General features: G+C 29.3%; 1 protein-coding gene across 2 annotated transcripts; it reads right to left on the reverse strand.

Moving 5' to 3' along the window:
• Nucleotides 1–1178: 1178 nt before the first annotated feature.
• LOC129960251 (caspase-8-like) lies at nt 1179–16505 on the reverse strand. Of its 2 annotated transcripts, XM_056073526.1 has the most exons (3): nt 13875–16505; nt 9749–9852; nt 1179–5329 (listed from the first exon to the last, which is right to left on the reverse strand). In XM_056073526.1, the coding sequence occupies exon 1, from the start codon at nt 15510–15512 to the stop codon at nt 14541–14543; it is 972 nt and encodes a 323-aa protein (XP_055929501.1). In that variant the 5' UTR covers nt 15513–16505; the 3' UTR covers nt 1179–5329; nt 9749–9852; nt 13875–14540. The 2 variants fall into 2 exon arrangements, with proteins under 2 accessions (XP_055929501.1, XP_055929502.1); XM_056073527.1 differs by lacking the exon at nt 9749–9852.
• Nucleotides 16506–17843: the final 1338 nt, after the last annotated feature.

Below are 17843 nucleotides of genomic sequence, written 5' to 3' on the forward strand. Positions count from 1 at the left end.
TGTTCAATTTTCAACCGTTCTGCGCATGTCCTGATGTCTGCCGATAACGTGGATGAAACCATTGTTTAGTAAATATTACGCTAGCCGATCAATTATTAAAAACTTGCGATTCTTTTTTTAAAGATATTATTTTGAATTATTTTCTCCAAATTTACTTAGTTATATAATTTCATTTCTTATATTAAAATTTTAAATAATATTTGCAATGGAATTATGGTCTTTGCATAATTAATTAACATCGCTTTTTAATTCGTTTGGTGCCGCGTTATTCATTTCTTTCCCATATCGTTTTTTCTCACCCCTTTTTTTATTTGAAGGATACATTTTGGCAAATGATTACGGCAGTGTTTTTGAAAAATTACATGTGTTCTTTTTTACATATTATTTAAATATTATTGAATGTTGAATCTTATGAATATAGTTCCCCCAGTTAGTTCTTTTTAAAAGTAATTATTACTCTTAGAGAAGTTAATATTTTAAAGCTTACTAATAAAATTATTACATTTTTTTTCTTATGTAATTACTTTTATAAATATTGAGACTGATGTTTTCAGTTTGCTCAGAGGAAAGAACATGAAACTCAAATTAGTATATATTGAATAAATTATGTTTACAATTTCAAATTATGAAATATAAAAGGTATAGATACCTTTTTTTAAATTTATGCCACTTATGAATCAATAATTTCATTTTAATTGGTAAAAATCATTAAAGGAAAACTAACAAAATCACGCTTTCATAATTTTTATTTACACATTACAAAAAAGATATATAGATAGATAAAATATATGTGATAATTATTTGAAAAAATATGATCAAATGGATGTTTCTATGTACTCACTAATTCGAAAAATAAAAAACTATTTACTATTTATCAACATTTATTTTTCTAGACACTTAGAAATAATATAAACACAGTATGACAAGAATGTCAATATAAATGATGAAATCAATTTTACTCAACAGAAACATCCTAGATACTAAACAGCAGTTGTTTTTTTATCACCAATAAAAACAATGTTGAACAATATACTTTTAAAGCAGAACATTTATGATTTTTTTTAAAATACTAAAGCTACATTGATAAAAATTACATTGAATGAATAGCTTAAAATAAAACAAAAACATACAATACAGTAAATTTAATAAACAAGAATAAGGTCATGATATATATATATATATATATATATATATATACCGGGTGCGGCATAAATTCGTGCAAACTTCAAAAAATCATAATAAAAACAGTAATGCTCGAAAAAAATTGCGGTTTGCAGGAATATGTTCAGAGAATCGCCTTTCCTTTGGATTTTGTTATTTCCATTAAAAAAAATGTATTTAAAAAATGTCCGATAGATGGCGGTCACACGTCATACCGAGACTGTTTATGAAAATCAGTATAGCTATAAAACACAAAGCTGGAAATGGATCTGTCATTTGACGCCAGTAGCATGCTATCGCTACCAGATCGACCATTAGTGGTTAAACTGTTCTATAAGAACGGTGAATCCGCGACTAAAGCATTGCGACAGTTGCGGACGGTGAAAGGAATTAAGGCGTAGAAAAACTCAATTTCATTGAATGGGATATTGAATTTAGTTCGCAGTTTTGAGGAAACGGGAAGATTAGCGGATCGTCCACGAAGTGGCAGACCATGCGTCAGCGCTGACTACGTCTCTGTTGTCCAAAGGGTCATGAGAAATGTGGCAGCCGAGACTTCAACGGGGAGTTGAAGTCTCGGCTGTTATTTTACCTGCTCCAGTGCACGTGAAGCAGGTAAAATAACAGGAATTCCGGAAAGGACGATCCGACGCATTCTGCACGAAATCTTGAAACTGCATCCGTACAAGATAGAGGCATTTCACCAGTTGTTACCAGCAGATTGCGAGAAAAGACAAGCCTTTGCAACATGGGTGCTCGCACAAATGGAATGTGACCCACAATGGCTATTTAACATCATGTGGACAGATGAAGCCCACTTGCATGGTGACGTCAGTACGCAAAACAGTCGTACCTGGGCAACATCAAACCCTCGTGCGTACACGACCAAACCACTACATTCTCCACATGTGGCTGTTTGGTGCGGTTTCACTGCGTCCTTCACTCTAGGACCTTTCTTTTTTGATGAGCATTGTCCTGCATTCGGGTGGAAAACCTGTTCCGTCACTGCAGAACGCTAGCTTAGGCTTTTGCGAGACCACGTTATGCCTGCCTTTCAGCAAAGACGTGCGTTATCCTCCGTCACCTTTATGCAGGATGGTGCCCCACCCCACGTTGCTAGTTCCGTTAAGACGTTCCTCCTACACACATTCACTGAAGACAGAGTGATAAGCAGAGGATGTAAGAATGAGTGGCCCTCACGATCGCCAGATCTTTCTCCAGCGAACTTTTGGTTGTGGGGATACCTGAAAGTCTCGTGTCTACCGGGTCTACGCGCCTCACTTGCTTAATACCTTGTGGTGGCGGTCATGTTGAGCATCTTATGCCTTAAAATAAAATGTACTATAATATTACTGTGCTCTGCTTTCCTGGTTTGCATAAACCGTCTCGGTATGACCATGTGAGCGCCATCTATTGGTCATTTTTAAATACATTTTTTTAATGGAAAGGCTCACTGAACATATTCCCGCAAACCGCAATTTTTTTGGAGCATTACTTTTTTTATTATGATTTTTTGAAGTTTGCACGAATTTATGCCGCACACGGTATATATATATATATATATATATATATATATATATATAGAGAGAGAGAGAGAGAGAGAGAGACAGAGAAGTTAAATAGGATATAAAGAGTAGTTGAAAGAAGCACTTTTATGCTTTTACAGAATTTTACAATTCAAAATTGATATGTTAAAGAAATAGAAAAAAAAAAAAAAAAAAAAGTGAAACATGCATGTAGCAATGGTTGGGGATAAAAGTTATATAATAAATGCTGATATGGAAATTGATTTTCAATGAAAAGACCTGTATTTATTAAAACAGAAATCACTGAGGTGCACAATGGTATAACATGATATTATGATAACAGTCAATTTCAGTTTAAATACAATAAACTATTGACATTTTATTTTGAACAATAAAAAATTTGTTTGATATAAATTCAATTTGAATCCATCACAAATCTGCAAATGTAATTAGAAAACTAGTAATATTCACTTCCACCTAAGTTTAGCAGTTGTTATTTTTGCAACAGGAGTTTGTTTACTTACATTAATTAAATTTAGATAAGATTTTGTAGAAAAATGCAATGTAATATTCATGTAAACATTTTAAAATCTTCTAAGCATATTCAAAATTATCAGAAATTTCATCAAATGTGAATAAAGTAAATTAGAAATGCACTCACGATTTTGTTTGATTGTTTTTGACGGCAAATCGCTTACCGATTTCTTTTCTTTCGAACAGTTTTTCTAACAAATTACTGGAACAGCTATATTTAATAAACGGACACAAACTGAATAAATTCTTCAAAATGATCGAAGCATATCACTTCGAAGGCTTAAAAAAATCTATACCAAAGCTATCAACCCAAGTCAGGATTGTTGAAAGGAAAATAAGAAAACATTTTATCATGACAGTCACTCTTGTGTTTCGCATTAAAGCATGCATCCATCAGCACACCAATATTTTCTCTTTTAACACATAATAAGAGGAGAAAAAAAAATGATTCAAAAATTATAACTTCAAATGTAAACAAAAAATCCGCTTCATATTTGGCGGAGAACGTTAATGACAGACTAATCGACGAAAGCGGTGCGGATGAAACTTAAATGCCATGCGCAGAAGTTCATGACATGTAACTTTTAAGTCACATGAATTGACCCCAATCATTACAGATTTTTTAACAATAACAATTCAAAACTAATACTTCTAATACATTTATATTATTTTAATCTTTTCTACACTATTTAATGTCTGCAAGACAATTTTAAAATTTGCAGTAATGATTTTCATAGTTGTTATGAAAGTCAAACATATTTCAATGCTTAAGTATTTACCTTTTCAAACAGTATTTTTTTCTGAGATTTGTTTATAATATTATAAAAAACATAGCATTAAAAACTAGACAATATTTCCAAATTTTTGTGACTTGGACAATGTAATAACATTCATTTGACATTTTTTAGAGTTATTTTGCTTAGCGTTATTATTATTATTATTTTAACATAATAAGATTTAATTTATCAACTGCAATAGAAACTATTAATAATATTGATGAAGCAGCTGATTGCCAAAAGCAGAGAGAGTTAAAGCAATTAAATTCTATTCATTTTAATAATTATGTTGCTATTGTTTCTAAGGTAATATTTATTTTTCAGGGGAAAAAAATGAGTTTTAGCATAAAAGCACTAATAGCAGAACAACCATTTGCATGGGATATGAAAATAAACAAATACAAGGATAACATTTTAAAAATTCGCTGGGAGACAATTTTTTTTAAAGCAAAAACTGCATTGTAAAAGAAAGGATTGGATTGAGGATTCATTTAAAAACAAAATATTATTATAACAACACATTAACATGAGTATAAATATATCACAATTTTAATTTAAAATCTTTTCATTTTGCCATTCTAAGGGATTATTTTCAAAATACTTTGCAAATTTATCCCATAAAATCACAACTTTAAAATCTTCCCTGCATGTGGAGTCATTTTTAATATCATACAATACAGACTGTTTAATTCCACTGGATTGTTCATTTCGATGCCCATCTCTTTGATGAACGAAGTTATGCAAAACACAGGCATCTTTCATTTATACTTTCAAAATCAAATTAAAACATTTAATGGGAAATGGAATATGATCCATTAGTTAACTGTGCTGAAGAATGCACATTCGATACATCGCCTTGTCTTGGGTAGGTCTTGTCTTATTTGAAGACTCCCTTCTTTACCAAAAGACTTTTGCCATCATATGCCTTTTTTTCTGACATGGCAAGTCCTTCATCCTCCAGAATGACGTAGGATACTAACTCATCTCCCAGCTCATTTGGGGAAGGGATATACAGTTATCCCTTTAATAATTTGTCATGCAATCCAAAATTTCTGAAAATTCCCGAGACTGAGGATTTCCCATGCAATCCTAAATCAATAAGTATAACAGCAAGCATAGTGCATGGTCAACAGAACTATAGAAAAAATTTATAGCAATAAAACAGGGTGTCACTATTATCTGACTGTACCATTCAGATGTGGTTCCCATCAACTGCCCTATGCAATGCGGGAAGTTTGTTGATTCCTTGTAGCCCTAAGCAATTTCTTGAAATGACTAGACTTGGTTTACAGGAGATATTTCTTTTTCAGTCAAAGCTGCCTATATACATACCTGGAAAAAAAAATAGTAACAATTAGAAAAAGAGTAATTTCGTTACATAAATATGCAGATTCAAAAAAAAAAAAAAAAAAAAAAATCAAAGTTTTGCAATCTTTGAACTGATAAAATGCATTTTTCCAGATGGATATTTTTAAAAAATTGAAAAATATTCAAACGACCGTTTTAACAGAGAAAACAGTGAATAAATGGCATATTGGGAAATGGAGGCCGAAAAATAGCGCCGTACATGTATAGCAACTGGGATTTTTCAGGGATTCCATAGCATTTCAGAACACACTTGGTATGGTTGGTGTGTGTTGTTTATCGGCACAAGAGCCATAATTGGCTACACTGTACCAATTTCCAAATACAAGCAACTTGATTATGCACAATATTCTTGAAAATGCAGAGCTCCATCTAGCTCAAAGGAGGTCACAGATGTGCCAGAAAAGAAAGCATAAACCACCACCAAAATGAAGAGCATGAGCTAACAATTTAGTTGGAATAAATTGATTGAAATTTCAGAAAAAAAAAAAATGGGGGTGGTTGAGTAGCAAGACATGACAAAAAATAGCCAGGATGAGGATCTCTGTTGAGAACCTTGAAATAAATTTAGTCTCACTTTAAACTGAAAACCAAAATGGAAACTTTGGTTAAGTACTCGAAAGTTAATGAACTGGGTATACTGATTAATGAATCAATTTCAAATTTTAGAAATAATGAGTCCTTCACAAAAAGTACAGTCCTTTTTAAATTGCTAAATTAAAAATAGTTTTGAGGCTACTACAATTATTTTTAGCTAAATACAATACCAAATTACAAGGGTTTGAAACTAGGCAATATGTTTTTGTAAATTTTGCATGGTTTGTACAATAATTTTTAGCCATACTTAATTTTAAACTTGAAATTAAATTTTTCATAGATAAATTTGTATTTCTAGTACACAGTCTATTTTTCTACATCATTATAAAGTGAAATAACATGCTACTTATTTTTTTTTATTATTTTCTATATTGCCTGTGTTTGTACAATTTTAATAAAGATAAATTTGTTTCTAATTTTCATGTGCATTCAAAACAATATTTGAAAACAGAACAATATTCATAATTCAGAACAATATTTGAAAAAATGATATTTTCGGTATTGCTTGTTTAGTGCAATTTTAATCAAGTTATTTTACTGTTTCTATTTTTCTACAATGCTATGACGTACAATATTAAAAATTGTCATGTTTTCTATATTGCATTAATAAAGAATTTGTTAAAATATCTAGAAACACAATTTTAATAAAGATAAATCTGTGTTTCTAATATTTATAGTCTATTTCTTACAATACTATAAACTAAATAAGGTTGGATAAAATAGTTATGATTGACTTTAACGTCACTATATATCATGATATTAACAAATCAAAAACAATGTGGTCTTTTTTAATCACAATTATTGCATATTGTGATTTAAAAAAGAAACATTGCATACATTGTCATCATCACATTTCTATAGAATTATGCATTTAAATTTTTTCTCTACTTTTTTTAAATGTAATATAGGCATAAAACTGCTTTTGATAAAGTAGACAACATTATAATGTACCTCCTTCTTAAAAATATGAGAATCTGAAAGTTTTACTAAAAATTCACGATTGCCGCTGGTACAAAAAAATCCACAGATTAAAAACTCTTGAAGCTTGAAAAGTTTATCAAAGCAAAAAAATTTTTTTTTTAATGTGCAACCGATTTTTTTTTCCCCCTTCCCTTAAGTTAAAAACTTGCAAATGTATTTTTGATCTACAGAAAGCTGTTCAATTTACTTAAATGAATGAATTTAGTTAAAATATGAGGGGTACATATTGAAATTTGCAGAAGTTTGATAAACTCTTTTCGAATGTTATATGTTTAAGCACTTTTTTAAAAATCAAAATTTTAGTTCACTCTTTCAAATCTCACTCCTAATAATTCCAGTCAAAATCAAAAACTGAATAACTATTGCTGTGAAAGCTTAAGAATCCCACCTCAAAGTTATAACCAGTCTTTTTTTATCTACTATACTGGATCGGTTCCTCCCTATTCATCCCCAAAGTTCATATAAACTTTTGAATCACGTCTCTCATTCGGCAGTATTGGAGAAATGAAAAATCCCACCCAATCACGAAAGGCGAATCTGCAACACCACCTGCCATCGCCATTAGCTGAACACTAACGGCCGCTAGTTCCTCAGCTAGCTGTCAGTCGCGCAACCGCCTCGTGTGAACCTGTCAGTTCTCACCTCACCAATTCTACAGCCCTGGCCCGACACAATCCTATCCTGTAATCTTTAATGCAATCGTTCTCACTGGCGTGAATAACTCATCATCTCTCAGCATTGCGACCATAGCATAAACCTGATTTTTCAATGTGAAGGCACCAGCTTTTCTACCCGGCACCTACTTATATCGAAACAAAGGTGATGTACACACTTTTTTCTTTTTGCAAGCTTTTACGTCTTAGGCGAGCGACTGTTACAAACCCCAAATCTGTTTTCTGTCGGAAGGTAAAATTTTAAACGATCTAAATACTGATTTTTTTTTCAAACTTTTACGATTAATTATGTTCTATATGCACTTATTCTTTGCTAATAATTTAAGTGAATATGTATGCATCTGTGGAGGATGAAACATTGCTCAAACAAAAATTAATGTTTTCTTCATTCATATTTTTCATTATTTGTAATGAAACAAGACTAAATAAAAATTCATGTATTTATTTGTAAATTGCAAATAAATAATAGATAAAATCTGGATAAATTTAGCAATTAATAAAACAAACTTAAAAGTTCTTGGAGTAGCTGAAAAATAAAAGTCAGATGCTTATTTTCTGAAACATTCCTTTATAACTGAAACATAATACCATTATGCTGTTGATTTGTATGTTTAATTTTCCACCAAGCAATACTTTAAATCATTTTTCAGAGTTTATTTATACTGCCCCTCTTCTTAAGAGAAAAATAAAAATAATAATAATTACTGAAACGTTTATAAAATTCATTATTATTTTGTTCCATTTTTAAAAGTATTTTTTGGATGTCGAGAGACACAGCGTTATCTATGTACAGGGAGTAGCTTTCATATTTTATTCAATACTGTTTTATTTATTTATATATTTCCAAGTTATATAAATTTTGTACTTGGCACAAAATTTTGTCTCTTTTACTAGTTAAAGTGCTCACAAATCATTTCTATAACTCTACTTGGTGCCATTTATCCCAATCGAAATTTCGTTTGAAATGTAATTGGGGTAGGACCCATTATATGCATTGACTTCCACCACCCACCACCATCTTAGTATTCACTTAAAAAACAAAAACAAAAAAAATATTAATCTAAAACAATCTTGAAAGACATGCTTTGTTTTACGCTTTATTTTAATGATTTTATTATTATTATTATTATTATTATTATTTAGAGATCCCATTTGTAAATCTGAATTAGATCCCCCCAAAAAATTGCTGTTGGGAAAGGTTTTGGTTATTGTTACATATCTTAAAAACTATTAGACAGAAATGGGTAAAATTCGCAATTACGATGTGTTTAAGTCTCGCTCCTTCGATTGGCATCAAAATTATTAACAGTTTCACTTCAAAAATTATTAATTTGTAAATTAAAAGTTAAAATATAAAATATTCAAAATTTTTAAATGGCAAACATTTTTTTTTTTTTTTTTACTGTTGAATATTTTAATGCACAATAAAAGCTCTTTTTTAATCATCATTATATTTTTGAATACACTGAAAAAAATGTAAACTCATTTAACTTAAGGAATTCAAATTTCCAATTGATTATAACTCATCAACTGTTAACTTAAAATTGCAAAATGTCAAATGTTTTTGCACTGCTTTAATCTGTAGAATTCAGATATGTATTCAAAATCAGCTGTTGCTCTTTCAAAAAATTGAATCTGAGTAATTCATCATCAGACTTGCAATCATCAGAGACAATTATCATCATCAGACTTGCATCAGGAAATATTTCCTACATTTACAGAGAACATATTTGTACAATGAAGCCATTTACAGTTTTATTATGCGATAATCAGTTTCAAAATAGAGCAGTGTCCAGATTTTTTTCTGACAGACTACACAAGATATATTTTAAGTGAAGATAGTGTTACTATGATGCATTGCTATATTAAAAAGAATTAAGATAAATTAAATTAACCTATTTTTAATAATTGTTTTGAAAATCTCCATAAATAAGTATTTAGTATTATTATTAAGAAGTTATTGTAGCTGCTTGTTTAAAAGATCTCTTTAAAATACAGTGTAACTAGATTTGCAAAATTAGTTCCTAAAATAACTATATTATTTGGTTTAAAAATTTAATTTGGTGCTTACAATTATCATTAGAACATGGAAAAAGATTTTTATTCATTAAAAATAAAATTTACAACTGCTTACCTTTTAGCCTAGACAGTTGGTAAAAGGTTTTGTTGTTCATTCACAAAGAGGGGGGGGGATTCACCAATATCCTACCTTCTCGTGTCTCCCAAGGATCAAATTATCTTATATTGCAAAAGAGAAAATGGATTACTGCTAATTTACAATAAAGGTTATTTTCTCAAGAGATATTTACAGTATAGATTAACTCGGATTTAACAATAATATATACATTTCTGTAAGCGATAATATTCCTACATACTATTCTCACTAAAAACAAAATGTTTTACAAATACCAATGTCCTCAAATTAACATTTTGCTCCACAATGCCATACTATAACCTATGTTAACATTATTATAAATTTTAAAAATTTTTTAACAACTTTTAAAAAAATTACATATAAACAAAACTTTTTTTAACATAATTATGAAAATAAAAATGTTGTCTTCCCATTTTCTCAGATTTCTTAAGTCTAAAAATTTCATACCTCAGATTGTCATTAAGAATAAGCGAGGATAAAGGAATAAATAAATGAAACAAAATAATGTTTTAAAGAAGTTTAAAAAAATTAATAAATTCTAGGTAAAATAAACAAATCAAATAGTGCATAATTCTAAACTAAAGCATGTTTCCACTCTCTAGAAAAACTGAAAATGAGTCACAAATCACAAATACTGTTATTACTGTTATCAAACAGTTACATAAGTAAATATTATCCTTTCCCACATTGAAATAAGTTTGCTCAGTTATCAAATGGAATTATATCATACAAATATTACTGAAATTAAATATTTCATAGAAATCTGTCTTTACTGTTATTTTTCATGTTATTTATCCTAATACATTAAAATTTTGTATTTTCATAATTATTTTCAGATTTTGCATATTGAATAATTGCTTCAAGTCATGATCAGCCATCAATAAAATCCTTAAAATTGTTTAAATACACTTACTAAGCTGCTCCATTTTCACAGAATCATATGACAACAAGGGCTCAGCTGTCAGACAAGGCTTGTGAAGGAAGAGACATTGAAATAATTTCTAATTAATCAATTCTTTAAAAACAATATTTCAATCTCTCAAATGCCATTTTCATAATAATGGCATTCTATATAGTACCGATTACTGTTTTCCCATGGAATCAAAATGCTCAGTCAACAAATTCTTTTCTAAAGCTATGTAAGCTCAGAATATTTTCTCCTAGTTGCTCTTTCTTGCTATCTGTTTTCCTATACAGTTCTCTATGCCACACTTGCCATAGCTTGGTCAAAGACATCTTGATAAAAGCTAAAACATTGGGCTATTTGAAATTATGAAGAATAAAAATCATTAAAAAATTCTATGCCTGAATCTTCAAATCACGTTTTCCATGCATGACCAAGGCTGAATTAATTCTTTTAATGGCCTTTAGGCAACACAAATCTTGAGATCCACCCCACTTTTCAAATCATAGTTTTTTTAATTGATTTTAATTTCAATCAGTGTACATGCAATTTTAGGTAGTAAAATTTAACAAATTGAAATAAAGCATTTATTTTCAAGTCAATTTCAAGAGCACAAGTACCACACAAGTAAAAAATTCAAAATTTAAATTTAAAGGTGATTTAAAATAGAATAGTTTAAAAAAGATAAAGATATTTTTAATACAATTCAAATATTAATTAATTATCTGATATTTTTAAAATTATATAGCCTCATATCCTTTCAGAATTATAAAAAAACAAAACTTGCAAAATATAATTACTTTGGAATATTACTAGAATAAGATTACAAAATTTAAATGATATTTGAATTTATTTGAATAAACTCAAGTATGTGAATTTTTAAATTAAATAGAAGTAAGAAATTAAATTTCTCTGAAAGAATCCCAAAAAATCTTGTAATCCCCCTTACATAGTTGCTTATTTTGCCTGTTTTTAATCAAGCCTGTGCATGTTATCATGCTGTATATATTAGTAATAATTTGACAAAAAAATTACTTTGCATGTAGATGCTTAGAATGATAAATTACATTATGCATTTCAGCCTTTTTTCAAATCAGCAAATCTCAAAATACTCGAAATTTTAAAAATTAAAATAAAATGGTAAAAAAATAATAGCAAATCATCTAATAATAAAGCAGTTTATTTTCTACAAAATATATATATTAAATTTTGCATACAACTAATATGTAATTGCCAAATATATAATAAAATGGATTTTAGTTGCAGCTACTGTTATTTGTGGAAAATAATTATTCTTAATGCAGTATCTGTAAATAAAATGTCACTTGCAGATACTGTACATTCTTAGAAGTAATCTTTTTTTCTGAAGGAATAATTTAAGGCTCTAAAAATAAATACTATCCTTTTATCTATAGTTGGTGTAATATTAAAATACTTATTAATTTAGAGCACTTCCAAGTACAGGAGGAAGGAGAAATCAGACTACAAGTTATTTTAAATATATGTGATAATAAATAAGGCTTTTTCATTGACGGGAAATGGTTTTCAGATTTTTAGCTGATAAACATGACTGAGAAAAGGATAACATTAAAATAAATTTCACAAATAAAATTTTTTTTAATTGATCAACCAAAATAAATTAGTCAAGTGGAAGGGGAAAAAAAGATCCCTTACATTTGAAAAAAAACATAAACTACAACATTATGACTAAGAGAATGGGACCTTTTTCACTGAGTTCCTGATACTTCATTCATAAGTGCAAATGGATATTTACTATCTAGTTGTTCACACTTTGATAGAAAACCAATTATGTTATTAAATTGAAGCATGTTAATAAAAAACTTCAATTTCTCAACAGACTTATAAGCAGATTAAGGCTTATAAGCTTTTAAACTATTTCAAGCATAATGCAGACTAAGAACAAAAAAAGCTGAACTTTATAAAATAATGAATTATTTTATGAAATTCACTGTGAAATTAAATAAGTATAATTAATTGAAACAAAATAAATAAATTTATATGGGCTTAAGATTAAAAATATCATAGCATAATTACATAAAAGGAAAATCGATCGATCTTAAAAATGACAAAATTCAATTCTGGAAATGCTAAAATCTGCTGAAAGGTGTCATGTCTGCTATTTAGATCAAAGAAAGCAGCAAAAAGCTAAATAAATTCTTAGATAATAAATAAGATTTTTTTTAAGCTATACAACTTGTTAAGATTAGAAATTCAATTTTTACTTTTTAAATTTTCAAGAGCTGCCATTTCATTCACCCTTCACATTATCTCTAGTGAATTAAATCACATTAATAGGAAACTAGCAATTAAAATTGACTAAATGGAAACTAGCAAGTGAAATTAAATGAAACCAACATAATAAAATGCTTCTAATGAATTGGAAATATTTCCAATTTATAAGTAAATCATAAATTACTTATAAATCAAGGAAGGAGTATTCAATTTCCTACACTCAATTACAAAATGAATATTTCCAAACTCCTACTAAAGGAATATTAAATCTGACATGAACTCTATTTGAGACAAAAAATTTTCTGCAGGCACAGAGCCTGCCTACAAATACCATTTTATCCAAAAATACATAATGGTAAATAACTTTGCTAGTTTTTTTTTTATAACATAGAATATCTAATAATATAATTTAAACAAAATTCTCTTAAAATATTAATTATATATTAGGAACATTTCAGGAATATATGATAAGTCATAATGAAGTACTTTAAAATTCAATTTAACAGTAAATAAAATTTTACCTAAAAGAGTAGAAAATTAAATTAATAATTGTCTTAAAAATATATCAGTTTCATTTCAAATAATTTAAAATCTAAAATTATTCCAGGGAAAAAAAAGGCTTTTTTTTTTATTATTATTATTATTATTATTATAATATGTTAACACTTAAATGGGGAGGTACAAAAAAAATTTAATTCATATAAAAATGCCAGTATGGGATTCTAAAAACTCTGCAGACATTTTAAATACTACAAAAAAATGCTTTAAATTATCTAGAAAAATTAATTTCAGAATATATAACTAATGTTGATTTAAACAAATGCATTTTTCTGTTTTTTTTTTATACTTATTTTTCCCATTATATAATTACATGACAAAGATAATAGAATATAAAAATTAGCCCTTGTATAAAAGATATCTTTAAAAAATGAAGGAGGGAAAACTGACCTGTTTTTGCATGTAAAAATTCATTCAGTTCAGATTTTCGTGCACATACACAAGACAAGTTTGGAGTGCATTCTGAGCATACAGATCTTTTACCATCTAAACATTTTTTTTTCCTTTAGAGAATAAAATTTGTCTTTTTGTGCTTCTAATTTGTATTCCTTCAAGATTATTAACCTCTCTATCATTTCCTGAAATTCATGCAATATTTCAGTTCAGACTTTCATATACACACATACGTCAGTTTGGAATGCATTCTGAACATACAGATTTTTTACCGTCTATGCATGAATATAGAGTTTTTCTTTAGAAAACAAAATTTGTTTTATTTTGCTTCTAATTTGAATTCCTTCAGGTAACAATTTCAGTTCAAATTTTTTGGGCACTGACATCAGACAAGTTCGGAGAGCATTTTGAAAATATAGATTTTTTTACAGTATACACATATAATAAATTTTTCCTTCTTTTTCTTGAGTAAACAAAATTTATTTTTTATGTTTCTAATTTGATTTATTTCAAGACTGTTTACCTCTCCATCACTTCCTACAATTTTCTTCATTGAAATGTAGAATTCTTAATTTCTCCTTGAATTCAGATATAACTTATGAAGAAACTCTTCAGATATAACTTATGAACAAAACTACGTAGATACTTGAGATTTCAAGACTTTTAAGTAAATAAAATTTTTTCTCTACATTTCCCTAATCTTTCATATTCTGGAGTGGAATTTAAATCTTCCAGTGAAATCTTCTGTAATTGGTCTATAAACATGCTATAAGAAGATTTAAAAATTGTTTCAAAATCAGATTGAAGATAATTAGTTTCAAGATTTTCTGAAAGAACTTCACCAAAAAATTTTTCTTTCACATATTTATAATTCTTCAAAGGAGGGAAATACCAGAGAAAAGTGTCATTTACATTATATAATAATTCAGCATTTTCTACAGAATCATTTTGAGACATATCAAATGATGGTAAAAGAAATATTTTTGGCTTATATTTTAAAGAAGGGCAATTTTTGTCACTAAATAAATTCAAAATATCATGAAGCATAATATATTTACCATCACTACCATATATAACTTTAGAATCCTTATTTTTGACACCAAAACCTAGAATAATAACAATGCAAGAACTTACATCACTAAAATTCATTTTAGAAAATTTTTTCAGTTTTGAGTAAAAACTATCAGCTAATAGATTTTCTTTATATTTGTGGCTTTTATAACCAACTGTTGATAAAGCTAAATCAAGAGCTCGAAATTCCAATTTAAATCCATCCTGCAAAACTTTTGATTCTACAGCAGTTTGAATTCCTTCAAAGTCATAATTCAATAAAACATAAAAATATCCATACTTATCTGATAACTGGTAGGCTGGATTTGCTAAATGACACAAATCTTCAGCTATGGAAGCATAATTCTTCCTATCTTTTAACAAATTAATGAAACGAAAGAAAGCATCAGGACCACGAGTAGGTAATTCTTCAAAAAACGATGCTTCCCCATCATAAATATCTCTAAGCATATGGGTAGTGAATATTTTTGATTTACTTAAATCATCTTTAATATCGAGCAAATCGATCGATTGTTGGAGAAGATGGATATATTTTTGGATCACTTTTCTATGTCTATAATCCATGGTATTTTACACATAAGCAGTTCAGTTTGCAGATGATCACTATCGACTCTTTTTTTTTTTTTTTTTTACCTTCAAGTTATTTTAGTAAGCATTTAGTAGCACTCATCAATAAAGTTTAACGTGATTGTTTCTGTCAATCAATATATTTAAAATTTAGGGCTTAACAGAAAATACTTGATCAGAAATTTTCTTCTCAATTAAACTCGCAGCAATTCCCCAATCAACGGGAACGAAAAACTGTTGCAACAGCAGTCCTTTTGATTTAAATAGACTAAAAATGAAAATAGAAAGAATTCCGTCACATTACGCTAAGTGGTTTCACTTTTCTGTACTTGCAGTTGTACTCTTTAAAGGACAATAACTTGTAGTGGCGATAACGTTTCATCGTAGAATGAGAAGTTTAATCCTATCATTTATTTTTGCATTCAGTTTTACCTGTTATTACAATTCTTACTATAGTCTAAGCGCGAAAAGGGCCCGCTTCAATACAAGTTACCTAAGGAGGAAATGCTACAACTCTGGCACTTCCCTGATGGATGACGTTTTCCCGTTTCTACGTGTCAAAGGTTACTGATTCCTACAGTTCGCCGATTGCAGGAAGATTTTTTTTTTAACTTTACTTTTGAGTGCGCCGGACTTTAGTTGTGACTCTTTGCTCTGAAAAAAAAGAAACAAAGTAGTCAAATATATCTTGTAAGTTTTAGTACAATCATTCACATTCGCAAACGTTGTTAGGTTTCTTGCTTTAAATTTCTGCTCCACAATTCCAATTTTCTACAAAAAGCATTAAATTTATCACTCGTATCCAACATATGTGTATTTGCTCCTTGGAGCTGAAGATTCAAGTTATTTAATTTCTCGAATATGTCGACCATGTACCTAAATTTCATCACAAATAAACCATCGCGAAAATTCTCGACCTCCGGTCTGTTTTCTTCTAGGAAATGACGATTTCTTCTCTTTATTCATAAACATGCTGCAAAAATTTCCCACGTGATGACCATCTTGCCTCGCAATAAAATAGTATCGCTGAATGGACTGAACCCATGTCTTTACAAAGTGCGGTAAAGATTCTCGATTTCAGAGGTCTCATTTTTATATAATTTATTAAGGTTACAACCGTAGTTAACACAATATTCAGACCAGGACACATTTCTTTCAAACCCAAAGCTTCTCTATGGATCATGCAATGTGTCCAGACACACTGAGACGATTTATGTTTTACAAGTGCTTGTATACCTTGGAATCTTCCGGACATTGAACAAGCACCATCAGTGCATATTCCGACGCAATTTTTCCATTCTATGTTTGCCTCGTTCATAAAATCATTTAAAATAGCAAATAATGCGAGCGCTGTTGTTTTGAGTTCTATTGGTTTGCAGAAAAGTAGTTCTTCTACTACTGACATATTATCACAAATTCGAACATAGGCAATTAAATGAGCATCTTTATTACTATCTGTTGCTTCGTTATGCTGTACTGAAAACAATTTATCCCGCAAATTCGAGAAAAGCTGACACTGTACATCTTCGGCTATATCGCCAATTTGACGAGCAACAGTATCACTTGAAACAGGTGCGGACTGCAATTGTTTTGAAAAATTATCTCGAAACATAGTTTCTACAATCTCAATTGCGGCTGGCAAAAAAAGCTTTTCACCAATGGTGTGTAGTTTTTTATATCTGGCTATTTTATTTGAACTTTGTAAGATGCAATTAAAGCTTTTTTATTCACAAACAAAGTTTCTTTAAAAAAGATTTTTGCTTTTTATATGATTTTAATTCGAAGAAATCTCTGGATTTGTTGACGTATTCACTATGAAGCGTTTCCAAATGTCGTTTAAGTTTATTAGGTTTCATGCTGTCTGCGGCCAACATTTTTGAGCAAATAATACAGAGGGGCGTTGCTTCTTCATTTACTTCAGCATTGGTAAAGCAAAATTTAAGTATTCTTGAGAATATTTTCTTGACTTTATTTTCGGAACCACGCTCGTCTGTGTACTTGTTGATGCTTGACTATCGTCTACTGCTTGCTTACTTCCGCTTAAAAATTTATCCGTGAGTCTGCATAAATCTACTGCTGTGAATATTTAATATGGTGAATTGCAATTAACACGAAAACATATATAACATACACATTCACAATAGATTCGATAGCAATAAAATGATTGACTCGAATGAGACTGGCTGGAATTGAAACTTGTGCTATCGAACATTTTCCTTCTTCCTATGAGAAAACATTTGCTCTGCGCATGCTCGAGACGGCATAGGTCGTGTGGATTCCCTTCCACAAACATTGCTTATTTTTTTTTTTCACTTTTGTTTAGTCATG

Source organism: Argiope bruennichi, chromosome X2, assembly GCF_947563725.1.
Source record: "Argiope bruennichi chromosome X2, qqArgBrue1.1, whole genome shotgun sequence".
In the NCBI taxonomy this organism is placed as follows: Eukaryota; Metazoa; Arthropoda; class Arachnida; order Araneae; family Araneidae; genus Argiope; species Argiope bruennichi.